General features: G+C 40.9%; 1 protein-coding gene across 2 annotated transcripts in view; it reads left to right on the forward strand.

The window, feature by feature from the left end:
• Nucleotides 1-19761, forward strand: part of LOC137779456 (guanine nucleotide-binding protein G(olf) subunit alpha) — a 43564-nt gene extending 23803 nt beyond the window's left edge. For both annotated transcript variants that reach the window (XM_068567201.1, XM_068567209.1), the window contains exons 6-12: nt 13001-13055; nt 13158-13231; nt 14715-14773; nt 14980-15100; nt 15776-15906; nt 15995-16062; nt 18036-19761. In XM_068567201.1, the coding sequence (XP_068423302.1) occupies nt 13001-13055; nt 13158-13231; nt 14715-14773; nt 14980-15100; nt 15776-15906; nt 15995-16062; nt 18036-18182 (655 nt within the window). In that variant the 3' untranslated portion in view covers nt 18183-19761. The remainder of the gene's footprint in view (nt 1-13000; nt 13056-13157; nt 13232-14714; nt 14774-14979; nt 15101-15775; nt 15907-15994; nt 16063-18035) is intronic.
• Nucleotides 19762-20814: the final 1053 nt, after the last annotated feature.

Genomic DNA, 20814 nt, shown 5'->3' on the forward strand with positions numbered 1-20814 from the left:
TATCAGATTGTTCTTGTTTCAGGCATTGATCCTATCAAGGATTAAATAAAAGGGGGAAAGATAAAATACTGAGGAAAGATAGGGCCTTTATAGGGTTGATTGGAAAAATGGGTGTCCACATACCAAAAATATTTAAATAGTAAATGATGCTAAAAATGTTTAGTGAAAAACAGTATAGCTGCATCTAATGCCTATCGTCCATGAATCTGTTGATTGTTTTTCTCAATTAACTGACCTTTAAGCATCTCAAATCTTTTTTCAAGGCCACATCTTAAAATATCTTTTTTTGCCTGACCAACATGACAAAACCTAAAAGTATTATTTTTATATTGAAAAACAGAGAATATCATCATCTCTTCACAATAGAGAAGCTGAAATTGAGTTCAGAACCAGTGTTGTAGCTTAAAAGAGGACTGAAAAGCAATGAATAATCAAAAGAATTAGCAAATACTTTTCTGTTTATTTATTTATTAATTAATTAATCTCTGTAATACTTTAGGTTCATTATCTGACACATGATAATGTTACACATGTTGTTGTTTTTTTAAATACATAGAACAAGTATTTCCAAAACCTTCCAAATATTTCATTGGCTGCTCTTTATTTTACATTTCAACCTAAGAAGAAGAAAACTCATGCATGCATTTAATGCATCATCAATCGTTAAACTGCACACGGATCATCATGAGTCAGGATGGTGTAGTTGGTCCAGGATGGAGCAGTATGGGTGGGACCGGACAGATCTCCAGGGGTCTGGGAGATGGGACTGTGGATAGACTTATCCAAGGCTGGGTCTGGTTCTTGGCTGGCGCTGGAGTTGGTGCTGGGGCTGGGGTGTAGTGCTGGTCACGGGACTCTGTCACCAGCCGGGGGGCCACTGACACAGTCATCTGGGGCAGTAAAGTGCTAAGAATGGCCGGCATTGTCAGCCAGCTCCGGCCCCTGAAGGGCCTACAGAAACAGAGGGGCGACGCTTCGCAAACAGTGGATCTCCTCAATAAGGAGCTTCTTCTGTTCACAGAAAAGCCCGAGAGAGAGATATTTATACACAGGCTGCATGTCACTGCTGCCTTTTCCTGTCACCAATAAGTTGCTTAATTTCTTAATGTTTTAGCTGCTTTGATGTTACACAGTATAATACCAACAGATGAGGCTGATTTTGACGGGGTTTAGGTTCTTCCAACATGTCCAAATTGATCTACTTGTTTTATATTTCAATGTAGTGACTTCTTTCAGATTGGTTGTCAGGTTATTTTTTAACACATTTGATGTTGTGTGATTTGAGACTGAAATCTGAAGTCACAGTTTAAATGTTTGCATCTTAAAGAACTAAACCGAAAAAAGAGTTCTGGCCAGGAATGGAGCGGAAGAAGAAATGAAGAGATATGAGTTCATCAGAAGCTCAAAGAAAGACTGAAAACAATTTAATTGAATTTGTGCTTTTGGAATAAATATCAACAATTTTGGAACTCAAACAAACATGATGATGATGATGTCACAACTCGGCTAACTTGCTCCAAAAACTCAAACAGGGCTACAGAGATCAACATAATTGAAAGGCATAACTAAACAAAGAGTTAATGAGCCAGTAAAATGTAGTCTTATTTCAGATTTAACCCTCACTATGAATGTTTCTATCTATTTGTGGTATCCTATGTTGAAGTTGTTGAGTGCTTTAGTCACTTCAAGTAACTAAACTGTTAAAAATAGCCTCACTTAGTTCACTTAATCTTTTTCTAGTAAATTATGTTTTTTTGGTGCTTGTAAACAAGTTTACTACAGCACATTATTATAACTACACCAATCATACAAAAATGTTGATCAAAAAGAATGATAAAGGGGCTTAATCCAGAATAACAAAAACCTTTGTGTCGCTTGCTAAAATCAGATGACACTGCTGTCAGCTGACTGAGGAATAATCAAAGAGGGCACTATGGAAGTGTGTGTTTGAATATATCTGTGAGTGTGTTTGTGTGCATGATTTCTGAGGAAAAGGAAGGAGTGGTTTTAAGCTGAACTGTAGAATCCAATCTACTGGAAGCTCAGTGGGACTCCATCTACACAAACCACTGTCCTTAAGGTTGTTAGAGCCCCCTGTGGGACTCTCTCTCTCTCTCTCTCTCTCTCTCTCGCTCTCTCGCTCTCTCTCTCTCTCTCTCTCTCTCTCTCTCTCTCTCTCTCTCTCTCTCTCTCTGTCTATCTATTCAGTCCTCTCTTGAGGCCAGAAAGCAACATCAGAGAGGATGTTGCAGAACACATGTTGTTCCCTATACGAAGCATTCTCCAAAATGTTTCTATAAATCCAACATTTAACATTTTCAAGTGTATCATTAGGGCCTGAGATTTAACTGTTAATGTCTCTTTCTGTCCGTAAGGGGAGTGTTTTAAAGTACTGTGGATGTCGTTTGAAGCGGTAGATGTTGCTTTTTAGAGAGCTTTCAGCCTGTCTGGGCATTTGGAAATAGTTAAGAGAGCCTAAAGCTGCCCAGCATAGCATGCTACATGTCACAAGATTAGCTACACTGCCAGTGTGTTTTTATTTTGTTACTAGAGACCAGAGGCTCTGACAGCCTGTATTTAGTTTAGTGAATGAGTTGGGTCACATTTAAAAGCAGGCATTACCCCATTGATAATACAATACACGTTTTCAATTGTATATTCAAAATCTAAATCAATAGTAAAATAAACAAACAACTCAAATAGCTCACAACAATTGTTTTTACCCTGTTGAGTATCTCTCTTTACATATCGAATTAGCGAAATAGTGTGATGTTTAGATTGTTTGTAGGTTCTTTTAATTGTTAATTTGGTCTCTCTGAATGTTTAATATGAACAGCGCTGCAGAGAGAAATGGGAATTTATGTTCCCCTTAAAGAAGGGGAATTGTATCTATAAATAGAATTTTATTTTTGGGTTAAAATTTGCGTCCATTTTAAAGGACAGACAGAGACACAGCGCGAGGCTGGTGAATGGCGGATATCTGCGAGTCTGTTGCTGTGTGCCGACTACACATACACACGTACAGTACACACACACACAAGCGCATACCTTTCTCTCTCTTACACACACACACACACACGCACACACACACACACACACACCCTGCTGTTGACCAGGAGTGTAAAGGCAAAGACTGCTGGAGGACAGCAGTGGCGCTGCAGGTTCCCTGCTCAGAGATTGTGGAATGGTTGTCCATAGACCTCTCTCTCTCTCTCTCTCTCTCTTTCTCTCTCTCTCTCTCTCTCTCTCTCTCTCTCTCTCTCTTTCCCCCTCCCTCTCTTTCTCTCTCTCTCTCTACTGAGGCTCCCCTCCTCCCCCACTCCCACCCCTTCCACCCCCACCCCCCTTAGAGCTTATGTAAACTAGCTGTGGAGCCAGGGCAAGCTGAGGCTATTTTTAGCAGCAGCACTGCAGAGCAGAAACTGGCGGAGGGTCACGTGTGCGCAGCCGAATCAAAGGGAGTATCCCGGCAATGCGCTGTAAACAAAGGGAAGGTCAGTAGCAGAAGGTGAGACACAAAACGCCTCTGTGTTGGTTTTGTGTGTGTGTGAGCGACTACGCACTGCCTGGCCATACCTGCTCTTCTCTTAATGTCCTGACATAAAACAAATCATTGCCAGTGTACGAATGCACCCATATGCTTTACTGCTTGCTCTGTCTCCCCCTACTTCACACAAACACACACACGCGTGCGCACATACACGCACACACATCCAGCGCAACCATTTCTGCCATTGCTAGAGACAGACTGGAGAGGGGGGGCTGGATTGATCAAAGCAGGGTTTGACACGCAAGGAGACATTTTGCTGTCTAATCATGACAGGGGCTCCCAGCTCCACACTCTCTCTCTCCCTGTTGCTGCCGAGTCGGCCTAATACAGTTAGCAGCAGCATACTCGGAGCCATGTAAAAAATCCCTCAAAAACCACATGACGATGTGTATTTAGCATTGACATTAGCATGTTTTGTATCACATGGGGGCTTTCAAACCCTCAGCGCCCGTTTGCCTGGTTTGCGTGCTGTAGTTGAGGTTGTATAGCCTGCAGGCCTGGCTAGCAGTGAGGCTAGCAGTTAGCAGTGTCCAGCCACACCCAGGCAAAGGCCTCCCTCCACCTTGGCCACTAGTCAAACAAGCTTCAACTTTCACCTCCTGTGGAATGTGGTCAAAGGGGGGCACAACGCTATTTATAGAAACCTTTTATATTTTTCTGTCACAACGGTTTGTTTGCCAAGACAGTTCTGGCTGTTGGCTGTGTCATCAGGCCAGGCCGAAGGAGGTAGCTTGGAGGCTAACTTAAGTAAACATTTGGCTCCAGCGCAAGCCATGGTTGGGTAGTTTGAGTTGAATGATTTATCGTTGTGGGCATTCTTAACCTGAGATTCTTCGGCTTTTCTGTACTGACTAGATAGATAAGGAGCACATCTTAAATGGTCCTGACAAAACAATATGTTATGTCAGAGGAACATCCGGTTTCTCTTGCAGTTTTGGTTCTTCAGAGTGATACTGTCCTCTGAAACAATATTTATTTAGAAATGTAATCTTGTCCACACCAATTGTGTTTTTACAGCTGCTACAGGTTAAATAAAGGTGTAATGTACTTACATGCTCCTTCTGTGTTTCTTGCTTTTTTGTCTTGGTTGTTTGCTGAAGCATGAACACCCAGAAAAAGAAAATCAATCAGTCATTTTCTTTACTTTTGCAAAAATATCTCATATTCAGGATTTCATGTTTTTTGTATTGCTTGAATGGATTGTGTGCCTACCAAGACTATGTTTTGTCAAAATGTCCTTTTAAGATGTTATAAAACACACAAATAAGAAATTGACAGATTGCTCAATGATTTAAAGAATGGAAACTGTTTGCTTTTTAAATTTTTTATTATTTTTTATTATACCTTACTGAAAACTATCAATTGTCGACCATAAAATCTATAAACCAGCAGTGCATGCATACATGCTGTCACAGGGTGTATTACATACATCGCTTATAAAGGATGTTAAAAACCCACACTACCTGTATCTCTTGACAAAGTTTTGTCTGCTACTTCTAGCCAATTATATTCAGAAAGTAGAGATGACTCGCAACTAAATTGGAAGATTTCGGCGTGTTTGACATTATCTTTAGCACATGTTAGAGTTAGTAGTGGAGTGAAAAGATAGAGTGATATGCAAGTGGATTTTAATTAGTTAAATAGGGATACATTTGACTAAATGGCAAGTTGACCAAGATTACCCATGTGGGTTGTCTAACACTACTTTTCTCATCAGTTCGTTGACAAAGTAATGACACTGTACACTCCTCACTCTGTACAAATATCCCATTAATCACCAACATGTGGGGTGGATGTGTTGCTTTCTCCATGGAGGTTGTTACGAAGCTGTCACAACATCACCACAGTTTGCAGTTACCACTTGACCATAAAGAATCCAGTGGGCATTACCGTAACCGGGCCCATCTCATGGGACTCCTATTGACTGCTCCGTGACTTGTAACATCCTTATCAATCCCCACGGTCCAGCTCTCAACTCATTTAACCCTCTGCGTCTAATTTATCACCACTGACGCTACGTCATGTCACCGTGTTGTGACAGACTTTATGTCGCTTTACATACTACAGAAGATGAGACATTACATTCCTCCCCTTTACATAAATTGTGACTTATTTTTGGTTGTGTGCTTGAGACGGTGGCACTCTAAAATAATCTGTCTTCATAACCCTGAATTTGCTGTGCCCTCCCACCAAAGAGACACACACACACACACACACACACACACACACACACACACACACACACACACACATACCATGTAGAAAGCTAGCACAGAGCACGGTTCTGCTTTGTGTTGATGTATGGGAGAGCCTGGAAATGGAAGGATACAAGTGCGGCCTGGCTTAGGAAGAGACGGGGGGATAGAGAGAGAACGAGAGAGAGAGAGAGATAGAGAGAGGAGCGGTATGGACCGACTGGGGTTGCCATGGGAACCCAGCTGCTAAAAGCAGGCAGGGTCAGTGTGGAAGAGAGGCTGTGTGCAGCAGGAGCGAAAGGGATGCCACCCGGAGGCCAGTTTGTGAACTACACAAAATAGCACACAGGCCTTGACAACTCGAGTTCTGGCACGGGATCTGCGTGTTTAAAACCTTTAGAATGAGATTTGAAAAATGAATAAATTAGCTTCTTTTTTTTCATGGAGAAATTATTTCCTTCTGTGTGGATTCGGTTCATTTCTAATCACCACCCGGTTCAGTCAGCACGGCTCGGTTCAGGCTTATGCAATCTGCACTGATACGGTAGACTCCCCTGTCTGATATTAATGGTTATTGACTTTTGATTAGGGGAAAAGAGGAAAAGCTCATTTTCAATGGGTCAACGGCTGACTTCCAAGCGGAACAACTAATTTGACATGGAGGCTGTGATTGTTTACAGAGAAGAGAATTGAAACCTACTCAATATTGCTGATTAGTCTATTTTTATTTTGTTTTCTATTTTTGGCACAGACTAATTCAGTAGCGGACCGATAGTGTATCGATGTTGAATATTATTTTGAGAAACCCATCGGTCAATTTCACTGTGAGAACTGTAGCTGGGAGATCCACTTGGGACCCTGTTCAGACCTGACAGACTCCCTGTGTTCCTACTGTCGCTAGAATCTTGGAGGCTGAGTCTATTTTTGGCCGGGGTAATGCAATGGTCCACGTAGACATTGAGCAGAGACAAAAGGGCATTACAATGTATTTCACATTTTTATACAACACCGTTCAAAACCATGACTTGATGCGTCCCTGGAAGGCGAATTGGCGGCCTTGAGATAAAGCAGGCACTTTTGTTTACACAAGATTTGGTTTGACTTTCAGGAGTGTCTCCGTTCTTGCTCCTATATTTAGGAAGTACCCACTGAGCCGTTGATGGATTTGTCTAGTTTCAGATCCATCTCCCAAACTGTACAGTGTTCCTGTTTGGATGGATGACTTGAACCCGGGGCTCAGATCTTTCCACCAGGTGACAAGGATCCTGCACAGCTCCACCTTTACGTCCTCTTGCTGGACGTGGCTCTGTGTGTGCCGGAGCAGCTCAATACGTCCCACAGCCTGTGTTGTGTGATGTGCAGTGCAGCTGGGTTTATTAGGCTACTAGGTATGTTATTTGAGACAAGACAGATTTTCTAAGGAACGTTTTTGATAATTCAGTTTTTTTTATTTTAAACCAAGAACACAGCTTCTCCAACTTATATATATATATAAAATGTGTATGTGGTTTTTTTTTGTACGGTTGGTCGGATATCCCCAAATGAACAATCACTCTTTCAGACATTTTATACAAGTGTTAAAAATATATCGTCCATTAATCAGTAATGAAAGTCATTATTCGTTAAAGCCGTAGATCAGTTGATCATTGAAATGGTGATCCTGTTCCTTTAAATCTGTTTAGTGTCCTGTTAATAATGAGCAGTCATTGTTGCTGTCATGGTTCTGCTTTTGTACTTCCCAGAGGTAATTTGTTTGTCAAACAGTGTGGTTGGTACAGTGATGCCGTTTAGTGTACATTTTCCATCAGGAACTTTGACTTACTTAAGGTGCTGCTCTTTTGTATTTTCATTCAGCCTCATACTCCTGTTGCTTTCCTACTTATTCGAAGTGTACGTCATGGATTGTTGTCTTTGGTCATGGTAAAGAAATGTAGTAAATATCCGACAAAGAAAACATAAAAACATTTAAATAAAGGTTTAGCAGCTCAAAAGAGTGTGGCGGGCTGCTGCCATGTCCTGCAGTGAGTTTTAAAGCACTGTCACCAGTCAAATGGAGACTAAAGTGAAAGTCCATTATGCTGGCACTGAGCGCTGGCCTGAGCTGCTCAAAATATGGAAACTATTGATCGGATCTTCTGCACTGCTAATTAAAGATGGTCCACTATTTGTAAAAAGTCAACCCAATTATCAAATGAGCACATGAGGCAGGGAGCTGTTGGTTGGTGTGAAGGTTGCTGGTCTGTTGGAGGGGACTTTTTCCAGTCTTTATATCAGCGTTGTTGTAACTTTTCACTTATCCACAACTGTTTTGTTTTTTTTAGGACATGTATTGTCTTGATCCATTCAGATTGTTTAACATATTTGAATGAAATTGTTTGTGATTAGTTCAGTTTTGTAGTTGGCTACTTCATCCTGGTTGTAGCCTTAATTGTATGTAGGCCTGTTTGTTTATTTGTTTGTTTTGGCTTTCTGAAAGCGACCTAATGTTACCAGAGCTTGTATCAGTGTTGTGGTTCAGGGAGAAGCCCCCATGGAGCTGGGTGACCCATGTCCCCGAGTCCCTTTTGTGAAGCGCTTTAATGCCCCTGCCACTCTACTACCACCACCACCATCTTCCCTCTACCCCCTTTTCTGCTCAATGGGCAACAACATGTGACCCGGACCACGTGGAGGCTATGGCCTGAAGCCCTTTAGGTGTGTATATTCATGCCTATGTCTGTGTTTTATGGAAAGATGAGTCCAACAACACAGAAAGACCAGGCCAAGTCAAGTGATACTGTTGTCCACAAAGACTATACATAGCAACACAGACTGGCCTACAGGACGAGTACAGTCTATTTTGACTAAATACTGAGACAACCCAGCTGCACAGACAGAACGAGAAGGACTTTAATAGTCAAGACAGTCGTGCAGTTTTCCTTTTTTATTCAACCTGCCAATTAAGGACAAACTAGCATGGACTAGTAAAAGATACATGTGAAGTCACAGCGGGATTAAAGTGGTGTGATAGTTTTGAACAGTCATTGTCATGTAAAAAGCAAATAACCAATAATAAACCATAATATATGTATTGTACACACACTGGGAACAACGTGGAAGTACTGGTGACCTGCTATCCCCCAAATCTACAAATTTGACAAAATGACCACATCACATATCCTTCATGCCAGTAGAGGACTCTTTGGGGAGGAAATTGAAGAAACCAAACCAAACCGCAGATTTCACTGGACCTGAAACCCAGCTCATCTATTTGTAGCACTCGACCAGGACAGCCGAAGCTTCTGCAAACTGCACCCAAACCGTTTGATAAGGCATTATGTGGACCGCCACTCGGTAATCAGAGTTATCCTTTTCTGTTTTTGTTTTTTTCCTGGATCCAGGACCCTCGTTCTTTTTTTTCTTCTTCCTGGGTACGAGGTCTATATTTGTCTCTCCGGTGCTCTACCAATAGTACTTCTGTCACATGGCGGTCACAAAGCGCTCGGTAATTATAACCTAGCTAGGTTTCTGCAAGGAAGGCTGACTAAAAATACTCCCACATTGTTGCAGTGAGATTTTTTGGAGGTTTTGTTGACGTTTATTTTTGTGTGAATCCGTGTCAGTGTCTGCTCAGGGGAGACGAGTGTTTGTGATACCTAACTGTATATTGTGTCTTTTCAAATCCGATGCAGTTTTAATGGGTTTTGCCGGATGTGTTTGCCTTGGTTCCAGGACAGCACAAATTGAAATGTAGATATAATTAATTGTGGGATTTGCTAAATGTGGTTCTTAAATGAAGCCAACGTACATTTCTGCATAATTTGTGTTACTATTTCAAGATGTGTGTGTAGTTTACTTTTTTTTGTTCCTAGTTCCAGCTTCTTAGTTGTGAGAATTTGCTTCTCTGAGAAGAGCATTTGTAGGTTTTGTCCGACCATAAGTTTGCATTTTAGGAAATGTGGACGCCATGTCTCACTATCTTTTGACATTTTATCGTTAAAACAATTAATTGAAAAATGAGTGGCAGCATTATTGGGTCAAGTCGAACATCCATTTTGAATCAATGTCTGACCTCATAAGAACATTTGTCAAGCCTTTTTCTGAATTGTTTTGGAAACCTACATTATTTCCATCACCTTTTATGTTTTGTTTCTCCCTTGCTACCTTTCTGGCAGGTCACCAGCTGTATTTAGTGCTTGCTTGAAACACGTTAAATTGGGTTGAATTCTTATACATAATCTTTTTGTGAAGTTTTACCCCTTCAGACGTCTTAAAAAAGATTCAAATGAATCAATCTAAGAGGGGAAAGTCAAACTTAGATTGAACTTCTCACAACTTTCAATGAGCAACGAGTGCGTATGACTTGCTTTGTATTAAAATTGTCACAAACTAAAAATGTTCGGGAACTACTGTGATCGAGAGATGTCAGAGATGTCCTGGCATACACATTATATTCTGCAGTCTTAAGAAAACATCTTTGTTTTGTACAGATCCCGATGACAGTGTAAAAACAACAATTCCCATTAATATCGCAATTGCAATATCAGTCAAAAATAATCACAACTAGATTTGTTTTATTTTTTTATCATTCAGCCCTACTATCAGTGGTCATCAGTTTTTATGCTTAGGGTTTGATAAAGGTCCTTTAGAAAGAAAGTAACACGTGTCCAAAGGTCCATTTGTAAGTTAAAGACAGGTGTGGAGCATTGTGGGAGTTTTTCTGACGGGATTAGACTTCTGGTCAGCCGGTGGAGACTGACTTGGCACACACATGTGATCTGGTTAATAAGTACATAATGTTACGTGCACTAAAATAATAAATAAGGAATTTTTAGATGACACTTTACTCCGTGGTAACGCGTAGCGTGCGTTTGACATTTTTGTGAGATTGTGAAAACTAAATCAACAAGCCAATAAAAACAAGAAATAGATCTTTTTGCATGACATTTTCTCATGGAAATACATTTTAAATGCTACCTTTCCTTATGTCTGGTGGAACAGGGGATGCATCTACTCTGTGTGAGAAAGTCTAGTGCTCCTTCAGAAATAGCCTTACTTCTGCTTTTGTGTGGACCGTGTGAGGCAGAAATAAAGTCTGTGTGATGAAAACAGTGTTGTCGGAGCATATGAGCGTTGTCTCTGTTATCTAATGGTTCATAATAGAGCGTTCACTCTCGGCTGTGTGTTCGGTGTGCTACTTTTAGCGGTTGAATTGAGAAAAGAACTGACGGCCGAAACAATACGAGAAACCTGACTTCCTAATCTCGTGTGCATCAGGTTTCTTGCCGCCATGTTGACTTTCTTGTGACATCCTGAAGCTCCAGACGGTTTGAGTAAAATATTAAGTGTGATGAGATGGGCTGTTTGTCCACATCTGTGTCCTACATACTGGATTCACTCACCAACTTCAGCTTTAAGATGAACTCTTCTCCTCCAGAAATACCTGACACACCTTTATTTTCTGTGCTGTGTATTTTTCCTAATTTGCACTATTCTCTCCATAGTAGTTTTATTTATTGTTCCACAATCGTGGCTGCCGTCTGGACGAGTTCTAATCAATTGTCATTGATTGATTATTTTCTTTATTTGATCAATTAAAAAAAATATCCTTTGCAATGCTGCAACCATCAAACCTTTGGAGTAAAAGAAAACACACCCAAAAACAATTAATAAGAGTATTACGGTTTGTTTTGAGAGTAATACATTTGCATTTTATGCTGGCAAACATATGTGTACCTCCAGTACTGTCGAGGGCAGTTTTGCTTTGTGCCCGGGGCAATTTGGAGCTCCAAGGTGAGCTGCTGTTGCTCCTGTACTAAGTCAGTTCAGTATCATAATGTATCTTCACTACCTGTGTGGTGTTTTTTTTCCCACAGCTTTGTAGTAATAGAGCTTTTATATGAATATAGATACATTTACCTGCATAAGGTCACATTACTTGCATCTTATATATGTCCTAGTAGCTGCAACCTCCAATCATGTGGAGAAATGATGACGTACGACATCCCTCGAACCCGCAAAGTTTTTGGTGAAAACGCTTTTGAAGTTTTTGGAGCTTCATCTTAGTGTGAGCTAGACATTTAAAACTATATTATTTTTTAATCAAGGTTTTACAAACAGGCTGAAGGATCACTTGAGCACTGACTCTACTTCTCCTGGTACTGAATGAAAATTCTTGATTGATCCAATTTGCTGGTCTGTTTTAAGTCTGCCGTCACTTTGTGCTTTGTGTAAATTATTTTCGTTTTTGACTCTGCATTTTTGTTCTTAAGTCTTTTAACTGTATTTGTATATGTGTATATATATATATATATATATATATATATATATATATATATATATATATATATATATATATATGTGTGTGTATATATATGTGTGTGTATATATATGTGTGTGTATATATATATGTGTATATATATATATATATATATATATATATATATATATATATATATATATATATATATATATATATATATATATGTATGTATGTATGTGTGTATATATATGTATATATATAAATATAAGTATACACACACATAGTGGCCCTTACTAGCTTTGGAGTCCCTTTTAATTGTGTGATCCAGATCGTCCAGGGGCCCGTGTGACTGTGTGTCCCCAGCCTCGGTGTCCTGAGCCTGCTGTGCTGCAGATAGGCCCAGCTGCTGCTGCCACTGCTGCTGCCGCTGCTGCTGCTGCCGCTGCTGCTGCACATTCTCTCTCAGTAGTGAAGAGACGGCCACAGCAAACTGTCTAACCTCCACAATAACCGCCTTATGTAATCACTCTGGCTAGAGACAGACCAAAATAGCCCAGACTGAGCAGCCCTGCCCTCTTGTGGACACCAGCTGCCTAAACACCGGCCTACCCAGCCTCTTCAGGCAGTCAGACATGGCGGCCGCCTTTTGCAGCATCCGGTGTAGCTCACGTGAACATCTAACTACCAGTTTGAGTGTACGCAGCACAGGAGATGGGTTTAATGAATGGAAAGTTGTGGCATGTGATCGGATTTTGAAAATTGCAGTATAAGAGAGGTGGAAATACATGGATAAGATTGTGTTGGGATTGGTGAAATTGGTCTTGGTTTCTTTGTGAAATGAGCTCAGGTTCCCTGTATGTTTGGTTTACAAATCAGTATTCATGGAGACTAATATGATTACTTTATAGGGACATTGAATTGTTTTGTGTAGTTGAATCCTAATGACTTTCATGTTCCCGCAGTATATGGAAACTGAAACTTAAATCTTAATCTGTACTGTTTCTCTCTTTGCAGTTTCCTGGACAGAATTGACTCTGTAAGACAAAACGAATACACACCAACGGACCAGGTCAGTACATTATTCTGCACAGTTTACACTTTGGAAATCACTTCCAAAATCTTGCTTGTCTTAAGTTTTACTCATTTGTATCTTCATTTCCATGTTCTGCAGGACCTGCTACGCTGCCGAGTGTTAACTTCAGGGATTTTTGAGACGAGGTTCCAAGTAGACAAAGTGAACTTTCAGTAAGTGTTGCCCAGATACTTGGACATAAAAACACACATCATGAAAATATGTTTTCCCTTTGCTTTTTAATTTGTTAAATTATTTTTTTTGCCAAGGCAGGCTCCATCCATATTGATAATGCACTAAGTAAAGCAAATCATATTACATTTTTCATTTGCCAAGTAGTTTGTTAGTAACTTCTTTATGTTAACTGATTTTAGAAAATGAATGCCTAATTTGTAATCACATAATTGCCCCAAAAAGAAGGACATACTTTTTTTATTTTTGAGATCTAACAGAAAATTTAAAAACGCAGAAAATCTAAAATATCCCACCCTAGCCCAACAAGAGTAGTATTTATTTTATTTTGTGCTCATTTGCATGAATTGCCAGAACAGAAATCTGAACATTGGATAAAGCCAGGTTCAAAATTCTCGTCAAAAGATTTTATAGAGGGAATTTATTTGTGAAAAAACAGCATTGAGCATTAAAAAAAAAAAAGTTTTCAGAAATTTAAATATGCTTCCTTTTCTAATGCTGGAATACTCGAGAAATCTAGAGAAACAAATAAAATGGTTTGAAAAAAGTTAACTCGCAACATTCAAAATGTACCAGTGCATAAACATTTGTTTCTTTTTTTTTTACGGCTTCTATCCATTTAATAATTTGTTGTCAAATCATTATTAAAATTTCGCTGAATTACTATTTTACCAATAGTACCAGTTAAGAATTCCCTCTTAGGTGTTGTTGCTGTATTTGCCTGGGTCTCGTGTTGAATCTGAAATATCATAAATTCATACAGCAATGAACAAAACGCTGAACTCTGACCTACTCTGCTCTGGAAGCTGAGCTTGAACCTATCACCTAAAATGTCAAATTAAATCTCTGTGGTCGATCGGTGAGATTTCTGAGCCAGTTGAAAGTTGTGAACATTATTTCCAGTAGAGCAACCAGTAAAAGTTAAAATAAATGTTTCATAACTGTTTTCATGATGGCAGATGAGATGACCCATTTCCACAGTAGCAGACACAACAGAGTATTCTACCATCTGAAACAGGCTTTTGTATGAAATTATATCATCCTGAATGATTGATATAAAAAAGCCTTGGGACATGACTTCCCCTTATCATTATTCAGCTTTGATGACTTCCAAAATATCCAGGCAGGGTCACGCAGGGTACCGAGGATGTGCAAATAATGCTGTTCTTCATATTATTCATTCATTAATTGATTATTCATGTAACCGGACTTGCCCCATTAGAATCTATGGTCTTATTTTGCAGACCTAAGATTAGGAGCAGATTTAGCTCAAGATCATGGAACAAACGTTTCTTTATCTGAATAATCATTCAAAATAAAGCTGTCTTGTAAACGTTCTCGGGCCAGCCGACTGCGGTACAATATGTACCTGACGTCACACTGGAAATATGAACTCTTTGATTAAAGAGGGCAACAGTGAGTGTGTTGTTGTGGGTCTGACCCAGTATTATGTCTCCTCCATAGCATGTTTGATGTTGGAGGCCAGAGAGATGAAAGGAGAAAATGGATCCAGTGCTTTAACGGTGAGACTTTCAGCCTTTTTTTTTGTTCTTGATCGTCTTCAAATAGCCTCACTGTACAAAACATTCACCTCCTATCACGTCTTGTTTTGTCTCAAAATATTTTCTGCCAGCTTTAGAGCCACGTCCCCTCTTATTGTTTTGGGTTATTCCTCCACACAGGATGTGAGAAAGCTGTCCTGATAGTAGTTCCTCTCTTCTCTTTCTAGACGTCACTGCTATCATCTTCGTGGTGGCCAGCAGCAGCTACAACATGGTAATAAGGGAAGACAATAACACCAACCGGCTACGGGAAGCCCTGGACCTCTTCCGCAGTATTTGGAACAACAGGTGAGTCAGAAACATGAATGAATTTTCAGCCCAGTGGTGGATTCTCGTGTTGGATCCTTTCGCCTGCCGAGTTGTCCCTCTGTTGTCTCGCTTACCGCTGTCTTGGTGCTTAAACCGTTAATGTATGTTTAGTAAATTCTAATGCTGCTTGATGAACTTCCTTCATTGTGCCAGGTCCACCGCAGCAGCTATTGTCATAACATAGCTACCCCATAACTAACTATGACCCTGAATACATTGAATTTGGATTTATAATGTCAGGCAGTGATGGGTGAGGGTGAGCAGAATATTTATTTTGGTCATTACAGTTGACAGTGGCATAACATACGACACATCAATAGCCCAGTTTATTCTTTCTCTCTTTTTTTGTAGTTTTTTTCTTTTTCTCATTTATTTAGGAAGGTATTTTAAAGAAATCAAACTTCTTCGAGTTCTAAAAAGTTGAGAACTCCTGACATACATCACAACAGCTTGTTGTTGGGTCAGACAGAAAGTTGAAGATCAAGTTAGATGAAGGTGGTCTAATACGTTTTACTTCCAAAAATCCGAACCGCCTAAATATTCAGTGCCATAACATTGTAGTGCTGTTCATTAAATAAAGAGCTGACATTCAAATCCCATCATCTCCCCCTTAGAAAGATACATAACACCGTCTCTTTAATTCTTGTTTTTCAGATGGTTACGCACTATATCGGTCATATTATTCCTGAACAAGCAGGACATGCTGGCTGAGAAAGTATTAGCTGGAAAATCCAAAATTGAAGACTACTTCCCCGAATATGCTCGCTACACCATACCAAATGAAGGTTTGTGCCCCACTGAAACACCCAAAGTACTGATGGAGTTCCTCTTAACCTCAGTTCATATTAAACTGTGAATCTGTGGTTCTTTTAGCAACTCCTGAACCTGGTGAAGACCCAAGAGTGACGAGAGCTAAGTTCTTCATCCGAGACGAGTTTCTTGTAAGTATGAAGTCTGAATGTCTCGACTGTTTGAAAGGGAGCTGAAGTTAACAAACGTTCACTCATGAAAAGCTTAAGCCATAAGTTCAAGGGACACAGAAAGGGATTGAAACAAAAGTAGGCCTATGTTACTGACCTAGTACTGAGTAGATATAGACCACTGTTTTGAATTTATGGATGATCCTGTCAAAATCAGCTGTTTGAGGTCTATGTCCAGTGTCTCTCTGAGGTATTTGAAACCGTCAACCTTTTCAATTGTTTGGTCGTTGACGATGATGAGATGCTTTGCTGACATTGAGGTGAAGATGGGTATCCTCGCACCACTGGGTGAAGTGTTCACCGGCGCTGATCCCACAGGTTATCAGTGGGAAGTCGTGATGGGCGATACGCTGGTGCCGTCATTGGGGCTGAAGTGTGTACAGCTGTAGCTTCCAGATCATCGGAGGCTTTTCGGGTGGTGTTAAAACCAGAGCTGAGGTCCACAAAGAGGATCCTAACAAAGACGCTTCGGGATGTGCAGCAGGCAGGACATGGCATCATCGGCGCCCCGCTCATCCAGACTGACAGCGGCCGTAGAACGGATTGAATTCTTTTGCACAGGGTTCTGGGTCGGTTATAGCACACAGTGTATTGTGTTCACAACATTTAGAAGTTTGACTTCTGAACTGCCTGCGTGATGTTCATATTGACAAATTACAATTTGTCTCTTGATGAATCGGAGGTTTGGAGTTAGGATGTTATTTTATCATCCTAACTGAAATGGTGCTGTTAATGCAATCGGTACTGACAGAAACCATATCATTCAGATCGCCATTGAAAAGGTCCCGGTCAGTGCATGCCAGGGACCCCTAAAGTTGAATAATGGCGTCCTCCGACCACTCTGGGGCGATTTAACATTGTAGCATATTCACTTCCTGTTTGTACACAAGGAATCCACGACAGTTGAGAGACTTCTCCACACTGCGTTCAAGCACTGACGGGCTGTACGAGAGTATAAACGGTTCTCAAATCGTCTGGACATCAAGGATTTAGTGACGTGGACGTTTGGAACAGACATCGACAACTTCCTTCTTGGTCATTGTCTTGTCTGTTGTCCTGGCTTTAAGTGTCCCACATCGACAACAACAACCCCAGCCTCACACGCTTGTAATGAATCTTCAGCATAACTGTTATGTTTGCAATCTTTCAAAAACTACTGACAAAGAAAATGTAATAAAGAGGTGAATCAATCAAGAATTGGTTAGTTGAGAATTGGTCCTGAAAGGCCACTTTACGAGACGTCTGTCTCGCGTGCATCACCAGATAATTCAGACACCAGTTAATCTTGCGGCCCCGTATTCAGATGTAGTGCGAGGCAACCGTTTCTGGTTGGTTTACAATCCACGTTTGGAGGAAAAAAAGACAGATTCAACTCAGGCTTTTATTCCTAAAAGTTTTTCTTTTTACTATTATAGCAAACTCTTGACACTCAAATCTAATCCCATTTGATTGAGAATTTTTTTTACATCAATGAGTGTTTGTCAAAAGTCCCCCTTCTGTCCTTTCATGAGTTGTCCAGTGTCTTCCTGTTTTCATCAGAATGGCCCCAGTGATTTTAGCTTAATAACCAACATTGGTTTAATTAAGTCTAATACAGGGCTGTCGTTGTTTGGTACTGGAGATCGGATATCTCACCTTCTTGTAGTAGAAGTGTCGACTCGCTGGAACATGTGCTGCTGTTGCCTGTTGGGGAAAATTCCTGCGAGATCACGCAATTGTTGCATGAATGTGTACGCGTTTGGATACTGAGGAACCATTACAGTATATAGTCCGCTGCAGCAGAACAACACCAGATTCTCATTCCTTAAGGTCAAAGGTCAGGAACGGCAGCGCACCTGAAGATTGAAGGAATTCCGAGACGAGGTCGAGGTAGAAACGGGTTTCGAATTTGAGTTCATCCCCTAAATGTCTTCTGTCCCGTCTCCTCTCCTCAGCGGATCAGCACTGCGAGTGGCGACGGCAGACATTACTGCTACCCCCACTTCACCTGCGCCGTGGACACAGAGAACATCCGGCGGGTGTTCAACGACTGCCGGGACATCATCCAGAGAATGCACCTGCGGCAGTACGAACTCTTGTGATGGGAGACCGCCTCCGTCAGCCTTCTGTGTTTTTCTCCATCATTCTGCATCCTTGACGAACCCTTCCTTCTATTCCTCCTCCTCCTTCATCCTTACTCCTCACCCCTCCTCCCCCAAGACAAACCCTCAGCAGCCTCCCTGACCACCCCTCCTGTCGAGGACTATGAAGTACTACTGAAGTGTGTCAAATCCTCTTCCTCTTCTTAACTTCTTAGCATTTTGTACTTCTTCTTTTATTTTTCTCTCTCTCTCTCTCTCTCTCTCTCTCTCTCTCTCTCTCTCTGAGACCGATTCATCCCCATTTCACCAATTGTGAGAGGAAGGTTGGGGAACAAAGTTGTTGCGTGCCGCTTCTTGATTTCTTCTTTTTCTTTTAATCCTTCCTTTTTGAATGCCTTGATTTTTTTTTTTGTCATTCCACTAAGCCTTGGGCTACCTCCTTTTTTTGCCCCTTTGTGTCCTTCTGGGTTTTTTTTTGGCTTTGTCATTGGACCTGGACTGGTGGGTGTGGATACATAAAAACACACCTACAGGACCTCAGTGTAGAGGCAGTGTGTGTGTGTGTGTGTGTGTGCGTGTGCGTGCTGCGCGCTCGTGTATGCGTGTGCGCTTGTGTGTGCGTACGCATGCTTGTGATGAAGAGGAGGAATGCCATGTGTGCGAGCGTGTGTGTGTTTGTTTGTTTGTTTGTGTGTCACCTGCCGGTTAAAGCTGGCATCGCCACCATGACCTTTGCCCCACTTTTTTCTTCTTTTTTTTTTGCCCCGTCACCCCCTCTGACCCGCTTCTTCTCTCCGCGTGGGAGGCGACTGGACGACACCGGAGAGCAACGGGAGTGGACGGAGGGGAACCGAGTGGATGAAGAGATAAATGCACTTTGCATCAGGTTCCTTAATAACTTTTTTTTTGTTGTTGTTGTTTTTTCTCCAGAGGAAGCATACACACAATGTAGCATCACAATATTTATTACCCTGTCACGATGTTAGCTTGCCGAGCTGCAGGGTGCACCGAGCAGCCGAGAGACATGCGGAGCGAAAGATTAAAGTGGGAGTGGGGCAGGAAGTACGACGACACGAAGAAGGATTAAAATGAAGGAAAAGGGACTGAGCTCTCTGCACCTTAGCCCTGCTGCCTCCACGGACTCGGACCTGCCTCCTTTTTCCACACAAACCATCCTTTTAGCGTAGAAATACTGATAGGAGGGGAGGGTGGTAGGGGGACGGGTGAGAAAAATGTATTGTTCTCTTTTTTTTTCTTTTTTTTTTGTTAACTTGTACACTGTGCAAGGTTGAATTATCCTGTACAGACTGTAAAATGTAATATTATTTTGTACAACTTAATTGAAAGAAAAACAAATCTACTTGTAGATCTTTGTGCCTTGATTATGGCTGTACCTGTAAATGAGCTCAGATGTAAGTATGTTTTCGACTGCGCTGTACAGCTTGATGTCAATCTCTATCAGCAGCGGAAGACTGCGGGTAGGGGACTTTCTCTGTAGAGTTTAGTTTTTTCTGGTTTATAAAAAAAAAGGAAATGCTGTTTAGTAAAAAATAAAAAATAGGGAAAAAAATCCTAAAAACCTGTATACATTATGCAAATTAACCACTTACCTGCAGTGAAGACCAGATGTTGCAGCGCCATGCCTTTTTTGTTTTGTTTTTTTTTTCTTCCTTTTCTTTTCTTTTTCCTCCTTTTTAATTTTGATTTCTTTTGAATTTCACAGCTTTAAACAAACATTGGAAATCCATTGAAAGTGTCCAAATTGCAACCTGGTGTTGTTTTAATAGGAACCAACGTTTTTTCGATATGAAGTGTGTCTGAGATCTGTACTGATGTGCGTGCCTGTGCGCATGTGTACATAAAACAAACATAGACTCACAGACGCATTGTGTGTATGTGAGGGCGAGTGTGCGTTGTGTGTAAAATTTTATAAATGTATGTACATGTAAATTTATAGGTCTATATAAATATATATGTACAATTATACATGTTTAATTATGTGTGTGCCTAGGTGTACATACCTATGTATGTATACGGTAAATATGTATACATACACACATAGGAAAGCATGTTTAGAATGGAGATGAATAAATGAGAGCGTGCAATATTAGTAATTCTTTGGTCCTTTGGAGCCATACCCAATGGCACAGGCACTATGAATGTGTGAGCAGCACCCAACAAGACAAGCTCTTCTCCTTGTACAAACAGCATCAGCCTTTTCTTCTGCTACAGTACACGTCTATCCCCAAAAGAGAGTGAACTGACTGGAGGTGCAAAAACCTTGTTTGGCCTGGGAGGATGATTAAATGACATTTTTATTTTTCTTTAAATAAAGAGGCACATTAGAGGACTTTGCTTTATTTCCATCTTGGTGTCCAGATTTGTTTCCACTGCGTTCTTTTGTTTTCGTCGCGGATGCTTCGGTGGAGTCGGCGTGAGGGGTCGTACGCACAGTGGCAGTAGTATTTTATTTCCTGAAAGTGGTGACGGTGAGCCACATGTATATGTGTGTCTATATGTATATTATTTCTCTGGTGAGACGTCAGGTTAAAGGGGGTCGGCGCTGCTGTGCGCTGGCGAGTCGTCAGTCCCAGTACTTCACGTACATTATATGATCAAAGTGTAGCTCAGG

This window comes from Clinocottus analis, unplaced genomic scaffold (genome assembly GCF_023055335.1).
Source record: "Clinocottus analis isolate CAN_PGR_092001 unplaced genomic scaffold, fCliAna1.0.p SCAF_11, whole genome shotgun sequence".
Taxonomy (NCBI): Eukaryota; Metazoa; Chordata; class Actinopteri; order Perciformes; family Cottidae; genus Clinocottus; species Clinocottus analis.